Source organism: Vicia villosa, unplaced genomic scaffold (genome assembly GCF_029867415.1).
Source record: "Vicia villosa cultivar HV-30 ecotype Madison, WI unplaced genomic scaffold, Vvil1.0 ctg.003976F_1_1, whole genome shotgun sequence".
NCBI lineage: Eukaryota > Viridiplantae > Streptophyta > Magnoliopsida > Fabales > Fabaceae > Vicia > Vicia villosa.
In genome coordinates this window covers 53,167-62,279 of record NW_026706350.1, presented here as the reverse complement: position 1 = coordinate 62,279, position 9,113 = coordinate 53,167, and the positions used below count along the sequence as shown (strand labels likewise).

General features: G+C 35.3%; 2 protein-coding genes across 2 annotated transcripts; both read left to right on the top strand.

Moving 5' to 3' along the window:
* Positions 1–214: 214 nt before the first annotated feature.
* LOC131641700 (putative pentatricopeptide repeat-containing protein At3g05240) lies at positions 215–2,488 on the top strand. The gene has a single exon (XM_058911999.1). It carries the CDS (start codon positions 257–259, stop codon positions 2,222–2,224), a length of 1,968 nt encoding a protein of 655 aa, XP_058767982.1. The 5' UTR covers positions 215–256; the 3' UTR covers positions 2,225–2,488.
* Positions 2,489–2,797: 309 nt separating this feature from the next.
* LOC131641696 (probable polygalacturonase At1g80170) lies at positions 2,798–5,589 on the top strand. Its single transcript, XM_058911993.1, has 9 exons — positions 2,798–3,103; positions 3,202–3,330; positions 3,429–3,599; positions 3,711–3,731; positions 3,821–4,028; positions 4,126–4,207; positions 4,398–4,506; positions 4,595–4,711; positions 4,996–5,589. The coding sequence occupies exons 1-9, from the start codon at positions 2,852–2,854 to the stop codon at positions 5,302–5,304; spliced, it is 1,398 nt and encodes a 465-aa protein (XP_058767976.1). The 5' UTR covers positions 2,798–2,851; the 3' UTR covers positions 5,305–5,589.
* The last annotated feature ends 3,524 nt before the right edge of the window (positions 5,590–9,113 follow it).

The following is a 9,113-nucleotide window of genomic DNA, read 5'->3' as shown; positions in this document are numbered from 1 at the left end:
TATTTTTCGTAAATAATTACAAATTATTCTACCCATAGTAACACACATAAACATAGACATTAAAAAAATTAAGTGACCCAAAAGAAATATTAGAATATTTATAGATATTTCAAAAATATCTTCAAATCTTATTTTAAACAAAAAAAACCTATGACAAATTTGTTTAACAGAAATGTCTTATTGGAATCTCTCAATCAAATTCATAACAAAACACTAAAAGAAGTTTCTCACTTTCAATCAATCAAACAAACAAAACATGTACAAACAATTACAAACTAAACTCAAAAACACCTTCATCAGACCCATAACAACAACAACACCTTCAAACACTTCCACACCCATTTTCCACAATGCCACCAACTACATCTATACCAACAATCGTCAAATCAACGCTTTCATCAAATCCAAAAACCCAAACTCAGCACTTGAACTCTTCCACAGCATGCAAATCCGTGACACTGTCAGTTACAACTTGATCATTTCATCCTCTTGTTTGCCACCCAAGAAAGCTTTTCATCTCTATACCCAAATGGGTTTGTTGGGGATAAGAGAAACCTCAACTACTTTTGCGTCTGTTATAACTCTTTGTACCAATGCTGGGTTTTGCATTGAAGGTTCTCAGGTTCATTGTAGAGTTGTAAAGTTTGGATTTTTGAAGAATGTGTTTGTTGGTGGTGCGCTTGTTGGGTTCTATATGGGTTTTAAGATGAGTGGGGTTGCAGTTGAACTGTTTGATGAGTTGTCTGAGAGAAATTTGGCTGTTTGGAATGTGATGTTACGTGGGTTTTGTGAAATGGGGGATTTGGAAGAGTTGCTTGGGTTTTACTCTAGGATGTGTTTTGAAGATGTGGAACCAAATGGGGTTAGTTTTTGTTATTTGATTAGGGGGTGTAGTAGTGATAGAAGGTTTCATGAAGGGAGGATGTTTCAGAGCTGTGTTTTGAAGATGGGTTTGGTGGAATCTAATGTTTTTGTTGCTAATGCTTTGGTGGATTTTTACTCTTCGTGTGGGTGTTTTGTTGGTGCAAGGAAGTGTTTTGAAGGGTTAAAGGTTGAGGATGTTATTTCATGGAACTCTTTGGTTTCTGTTTATGCTGACAATGATTTGGTAATTGAAGCTTTGGAGTTTTTTAATGTTATGCTAAAGTGTGGACATCGGCCGTCGGTTCGTTCGTTTGTCGGGTTCTTGAATTTATGTAGTAGAACTAAGGATAATGGTTTGGGGAAACAGATTCATTGTTGTGTTGTGAAATTTGGTTTTGATGAAAGTAGTGTGTTTGTTCAATCTGCTTTGATTGATATGTATGGAAAGTGTTTGGACATTGAGAGTTCTGTGGCCGTATTTGAATGCCTTCCTAAGAGAACTTTGGAGTGTTGTAATTCGATGATGACTTCTTTGTCTCATTGTGGTGCCACTGAAGATGTAGTGGAATTGTTTGGATTGATGGTTGATGAAGGTCTTATGCCGGATGAAGTTACCGTCTCGACAACATTGAAGGCGTTATCTGTGTCTGCTTCGGCAAGTTTCACCAGCTCTTTATTACTGCATTGTTTTGCATTGAAATCGGGTGTTGAAGGAGACACTGCGGTTGCATGTTCCCTTATGGATGCGTATTCAAGATGTGGACATGTGGAACTATCTCATCAGATTTTTGAGTCTGTTCGGACACCGAATGCTATTTGCTTTACTTCTATGATCAATGGTTACGCCCGAAACGGAATGGGGAAAGAAGGTCTTTTGTTGCTTCATGCTATGATCAAGAAAGGCGTAAAACCGGACGGAGTTACCTTCTTATGTGCATTAACGGGATGTAGTCACACCGGACTGATTGAAGAAGGAAGATTACTCTTTAACTCAATGGAATCTCTGCACAACGTTCCTCCAGATCGGCGACATTTTTCATGCATGGTGGATCTTTTATGCCGTGCAGGACTTCTACACGAAGCTGAAGAGTTTCTTTTAAAAGCACACGGAAAAGGAGATTGTTTCATGTGGAGTTCTTTACTCCAAAGTTGCAGGGTTCACAAGAACGAAGAGGTTGGAACAAGGGCAGCAGAAATGTTGGTTAATCTAGACCCAGATGACCCTGCAGTGTGGTTGCAAGCTTCAAATTTTTACGCCGAGATAGGAAAATTCGACGCATCAAGGCAAACAAGAGACGTTGCTATAGCAAGGAAGATGACTAGAGAGATTGGTTGCAGTTTGATTGAGATACGACAATGACAATGACAAAACAAAATAAAGTTCTTGAATTGATGAATCATCTTGCTCATTGTTCACACAAGATAAAGCAAATTTCACCATATTGGTGATGATATTAGTTTCTACATATGGTATTGTCTTGTCTATTCTTGCAATCCTAAAATTAAAGGAAAAGATTTCTTTTTGGAGGATTTTTTTGGTCGGCATGCGAAGAAAATGAGGGTATGCATTTGTGTTTTCCTGTTTGGTGTAACAAATTTAATGATTCCAAAATTAGAAAAATAATTTCCCACCCCTTTTTTGTGTATGACATTGTATTATCCAAAAAAAAAAGAAATAGTTTAGAATATGTAATAATCAAACTTTCCTATCTTGAATTCTCTTTCAGAGAGGCATAGTGGAGATAGTGCAAGAGTTCTTTAAATGGTTGATGAGTAAAGCAAACTATTACAATTTTTTTATTTCTTGAACTTTAAGTGTAGGCATGTGGAAAAATGTAACAACACCTTCATCCACTTACAAGCCAAGCCTTAAAGCCACTCCAAATCCTTCATTTTTGAAAGCTAATCTATGCTATATAAATAAATTATAACCAAAGTATTCATCTGCATTAATCAAATCAACCAACTTCAAACAGGAACAAAAAATATGGAAAACAAAATTTTCTTGGTTTCTTTACTTTGTTTGCTGATAGTGGCAAATGGAGTTTCAGGAAGCATGATGTGTGACAACAACGACTTTGGCATGCTTGAAGAACTCAACAAGTTGGCAATAGAGGAAGAATATGAGATAGAGGAACTTTCTGACATACCTTCGTGGACAAGCCAGCGCGGTGGAAAGGTTCTTGTCAATGTCGATAGCTTCGGTGCTGCAGGAGATGGAGAAACCGATGATACTGAGGTAAAGTTCTTTCCTTATTCAGAATTTTTACACATTTGAGGTTGTTGAGCATATGCAACTGTTTACTTTTTTCTGCATTAATCGATTGTGATTTATAGGCTCTTCAAAAAGCATGGGGAGTTGCTTGTTCTACATCAAAAGCTGTTCTATTGGTTCCACAAGGACGCCGTTACCTTGTTAATGCAACGAGATTCATAGGGCCTTGTAAGGACAATTTAATCATCCAGGTAATGTATATAGAAAAAAATTATTTAGTTTTATCGGTAACTCATCATCACGAATTTATGATTAGTCAATTACTGACATGGTATTTGCTTTTCTCCAGATTGATGGAACATTGGTTGCCCCGGATAATCCTAAGAACTGGGATTCAAAACTTCCACGCGTTTGGCTCGATTTTTCTAAATTGAACAAAGCTGTTTTCCAAGGCTCTGGAGTTATCGACGGCTCAGGAAGTAAATGGTGGGCAGCATCTTGCAAAAAGAACAAGACTAATGTATAACTTTTCAGAACTAATTTTTGTCTCTGTCTTAATTATTTTACAAGTTTATAAAAAATTTAATGTCGCAGACAATAATAGTTTTTTTTTTTTTCCCTTTCTTCACAGCCTTGCAGAGGCGCACCAACAGTAAGAACAACTTTCTTAACCACTATTGTATTGTATTCAAAATTTGCACAGAAAATGTAGTTTTAACTTTAAAGGGTGATTCATTGCAGGCATTTACCATTGATACAAGTTCAGGTATAAAGGTGAAAGGACTAACTATCCAGAATAGCCAACAGATGCATTTTACGATCTCGCGATGCGATTCTGTTCGAATTTTAGGAGTGAAAGTGTCTTCACCAGGAGACAGTCCAAACACTGACGGAATTCATATTAGTGAATCAACAAATGTCATTGTCCAGGACTGCAAAATCGGAACAGGTTCTGAACTTAGAATCAACTTGTTTATGATTGAGTTGCGTGGTCCTAATGAAATGCTAACACACAGACACATTGACTTTTTGTATGTTATAATCAGGGGATGATTGCATTTCAATTGTGAATGCTAGTTCCAATATCAAAATGAAGAGAATTTATTGTGGACCGGGTCATGGAATCAGGTATCATCAAATATTCATCCCTCAAATTAGTTACAGAAAACACACACATAGCATTATTTTAATCGATTACGTGACTTGTGCAAAGATAAGATATCAAACTCAAAGTTAAAAGTAAATTTATTAGGTTTCTAGAAAACCCAATTAGGTAAAGTAGTTATTTCTTTTCCATAACACTTTTTTTTTTTGCCAGCATTGGAAGCCTTGGTAAAGACAACTCAACTGGTGTTGTCACAAAAGTGATTTTGGATACAGCATTTATAAAAGACGCCACCAATGGTCTCAGAATTAAGACATGGCAGGTAGAGTTTTCTATTTCCATCTTGATAAAATTTTGGCAAAAATATTTGCTTTGCATCATCATTAATTAGTTTTGTTCATGGCATGTAGGGAGGTGCTGGATATGTTCGAGGGGTACGCTTTCAGAATGTGAGAGTCGAAAATGTATCAAACCCGATTCTTATAGATCAATTTTACTGTGATTCACCAACCACATGTCAAAACCAGGTACACAAAACCAGGACAATCTCAAGTTTTTAGAGGCCCTGTGTAGATTAGTCGTAGTTTAATTATGAAAAAATAAATAGAGGCTCTATTTAACTATGATTTAACCATGACAAATATTTTACGAGGCCCTGTTTATCCAATGTTTGATTGTGATAAATTGTTAACCTTGTGCGGTAGCCAGCATTGTACACCCTCAAAGAGAGTCTTGCAGAAAACCGAAAATATATAGTTTTTGAATAATTTCTCTTACGAATTCTCACTTGTATAATATGGTTTAATTTCAGGAATCAGCTTTGGAGATAAGTGAGATAATGTACCAAAACATAAGTGGGACTACAAATAGTGCTAAGGCCATTAAATTTGATTGTAGTGACAGTGTTCCATGCAGCAAATTAATACTAAGCAATGTTGATTTGGAGAAACAAGATGGCACAGTTGAAACATATTGCCATTCGGCTCAAGGATTTGGATATGGAGTAGTTCATCCTTCTGCAGATTGCCTTAGTTCCAATGATCAAATCTCTCAAGATGATGATCAATCTCAATCTATTACTTCTCAAGATGATGATGATATTCGTCACACCGAATTATAATTGAATACCCTCTCCGTAAAAATCGGAGAGTTAAGACGATAAAAATATACTATAACCTTTTGATTATAGTTTAATATATCAAAAGGGGGGTGTAGCTATTACAGTGGTGGTATGTTTGGGATGAGGTCAGAGACAAATTAAGGGATATGGTATTATATAATTAGGAATTACATTGAAGATTAAGAAGAAGAAGAAAAAAAAAGAAACATCAATTTTAGAATATTGATTGATGTAGATTTTTATTTACTATTGTGTTCCAAAGTTTGCATAGTGATATTTTATGAACTTTTGTGTTTGAATTTGTGTAACTACTTACTTTATTGAGTTGATTTTTGTTGATATAATATATAATCTTAGTAAAAGTTTGACTTGTGTGACAGTGAAATGGAATATTTTATTTTCTTTTGACTTATACTCTATAAAGTGATTGGGAGTAAAAAATAGACACTAACAAGGACAAGAAATCTCCACTTTCAAAGTGGGAAAATCACGTTTCTAACTCTCTCATCTCATATTTCATAATTTCTCCATACTTTATTCATATTCTCTCATACTTTTTTTAAGTCAAAAATCACTCAAAGACAAGATTCAAATCCTACCACAAAGAGAATGATTCTTTAAGTTTAAGAAGAGAAAGTCACATATATTTTTATTTACATCTCTCATCTCTGATTTTTTCTTCACAAACTTTTCGTTTTATAATTTTTCTCTCTCCTTTGATAGTCTAACAAAAATCTTTTAGGTTTCTAATATGTAAATAAATGATAGTTGAATTAATTCTCTGTAGGAATGTATATATACTCTCGACCCTCCCTTGAGGAATGCCAATCTTTGCCTATAAACTTAGTCACGTAGACTCTAACTTTGAACTATTAGAAATCGTGGTGGATGACTCGCCCTTTTAATATAGGAGACATGGTTTAGTCAATCAACGAGACTTGAAACTATCCAGTTATCATAAAAGTAGTTCCGCTAGTTGTTGGAACGTGGGAAACATGGTGAGCTCGCTCCCACATCTTACACGTGTTTGACGTCACTCGTCCTCTTCATAGTCATTTATGTCCCATTTACGAGATGAGAAGCTAATGAGCCGTAACCATTAATAATTAACGGGATTAGATTATAACGGTCTATTGAATATTTCGCTAAGTCATCATCACATGGATCCGTTTTATTTTCTATAATAACCATGTCAAGTTACAATGTATTAACGTGAAACAAAACACTAATAATTTATCGGATAATTCGTATACGAATAAGTCTAATAATCTAGATGGTTGTCTAGTTTCTAAGATGAAACAAAAGACTCATAAACTACTTATTCTACTTCAACCCTTCCCTTCTTCTCCATATAAAATGCATGAATTGAATGATTTCTAGTGAATTAATTCACGACTTCAGCCTCCTATACTTAATTCTCATATTTCTACATAAAGACATGTTTACATTTTCCTCAAAACTAGGTAACATAGTTTCTTATATTACAATTCTATTTTACTCTATCAAAATTTATTATTTTTCAATCTTTCCCATTTTTTATTTTTCTCTTTTGTCTTTTTCCTTCATATTTCTCCACAAAATCTTTTTTCCTAAAGTCAGCCAAAAGTAAATAACCTAAAGATAGAGATCCATATCCTTTCGAATGGACAAGGATTTTTAGCATTTCAGTGTCCTAACATTATTGATACAAACCAAATTAGTATTTTATTATGTGATTTTCATTTCCCGCCTCTCGATGCTTTAAAAAACCTTTCGATTCTCAAAAACAACCTTTAGATTCTAGACTCCTGAGCGTGTTTTATGGGGATCTATGTACTTGCAGGTATAGTCAATCAGTGATCTTGTAGAGCATTCTTGTTAGTTTAGTTGATTAGTTAGTTGTGGAGTTGTTAGGAGTTAGTCACAAGTTGCTTATTTCTTAAGTCATGTGAACTACTCCATTTGTAGCATTGTATATAAGTCCATGAATGAACAATAAATCAATAATATGAATAATTTAGCCTTTACAAGTGGTGTCATCACCCCTATTCAGGTCCTATTACAACCAACCGACACCACCATTGTTCTTCTTCATTGAGCTTCCCCCTTTCTCTCTCATCTTGAAAATTGGTTGTTATTCCTTCTAATAATGATTGAACCAATAAAAGATTGATTCATGCAACCTTTCATTCCAAAATTTGATGTTTACTACGATCATTGGTCCATGTTAATGGAGAATCTGTTTCGATCAAAGGAGTACTGAGGTCTGATCGAAGATAGTATCACTGTTGCACCTATAAATGCTACTCAATACAACTGAAGGCCGCGGAGGAAAGAAAATTGAAATATTTGAAGGCCAAGAATTACTTGTTCCAAGCTATGGATAGGTCAATCTTGGAAACCATTCTTGTGCGCAACACAACCAAAGATATTTGGGATGTTATGCGACAAAAGTATCATAGCTCTTCGAAGGTCAAGAAAGCACATTTGCAATCTCTACGCAGAGAAATTAAAATTCTCACTATGAGTGAGAATGAAACTATTGATGAATACTTTGCAAGAACACTTGTCATTGCTAATTGAATGACTGCACAATAAGAGATAATAGAGCAGGTAATGGTAGTTGAAAAAGTCTTGAGATCAATGTCAACAAAGTTCAACTATGTTGTGTACTCAATTGAGAAGTCCATGATGTGAGTACTCTTTCCATTGATGAATCACAAAGCTGTTTTCTTGTTCATGAGCAAAGAGTGAAAGGTCGAAAGGATAATGTTGAAGAACAAGCTCTGAAGGTGTCAAATGCAGGAAGACGTTTTAGAAGAGGAAAAGGAAGATTCTCAGGAAGGGGTCGTGGTAGAGGAAGACAAAGTAAATATTTTGTTGAACACTACAAATGTCATAAGCTAGATCACTATCAAAGTGAGTGTCCTAGCTAGGAGGAAAACACAAACTATGTTGAGTTTGATGTGGAAGAGGAAATGATCTTGTTGGCCAAGAGTGAATTAAGAAATTGGGCCAAGGAAGAGATTTGGTACCTGGATTCTAGATGTAGCAATCATATGGTTGGGAAAAAAAGATTTGGCTATTTGATTTTGATGAAAGCTTTAGAGAAACAATGGAGCTCGGTGATAACTCAACCATGTCTGTCACATGTGAGAACTGATGTCTACTACATTCCAGGGTTGAGGAACAATCTTCTCAGCATTGGACAACTTCAATAGAAGAGGTTGAGTGTGGTTTTCAAGCACGAATATTTTCAAATCTTTCATGAAGAGACGAGCCTAATCTCAACTACTCATATGTCTCAAAATAGGATGTATGTGACCCATGCATCTGTTATCATGCCAATATGCTTTCATATTCAAACCAATGAACATAAGGAATCTCAATTGTGGCATATTAGATATGCACATTTGAGTGTCAAAGGGCTAGATATGCTTGCTAAGAATAATATGGCGAGAGGTTTGCTAAGCCTCATGAACATAGAAAAAGTGCATTGATTTCTTTATAGGCAAGCAACAAAGAGAACCAACTCCTAAACAAGCGAATTGGAGAGCAAGTACTAAGATGGAGCTTGTCCACTCTGACATCTGTGAACCTATCAAACCCGAGTAACTTGGAGGAAACATGTACTTCACTTTCATAGACGATTTCAGTAGGAAGATTTGGGTCTATTTCTTGGAAGAAAAATATAGTTTTTTTTGTATGTTTAAAAGGTTCAAAGCATTGGTAGAAAAGGAATATAGTAGTTTGATTCAAAACCTTCGAACTGACAAAGGAGGAAAATTCACATCAAATTCCTTCAATGAGTTATGTAGCTTGCAAGGGAT

Bases quoted from the DNA above. Each gene is read 5' to 3' on its own strand.
- LOC131641700 (XM_058911999.1), top strand. From the start codon at position 257: ATGTACAAACAATTACAAACTAAACTCAAAAACACCTTCATCAGACCC.
- LOC131641696 (XM_058911993.1), top strand. From the start codon at position 2,852: ATGGAAAACAAAATTTTCTTGGTTTCTTTACTTTGTTTGCTGATAGTG. The intron at 3,600-3,710 runs GTATAACTTTTC...CTTTCTTCACAG, and splicing joins GCAAAAAGAACAAGACTAAT to CCTTGCAGAGGCGCACCAAC. The intron at 4,507-4,594 runs GTAGAGTTTTCT...CATGGCATGTAG, and splicing joins TCAGAATTAAGACATGGCAG to GGAGGTGCTGGATATGTTCG.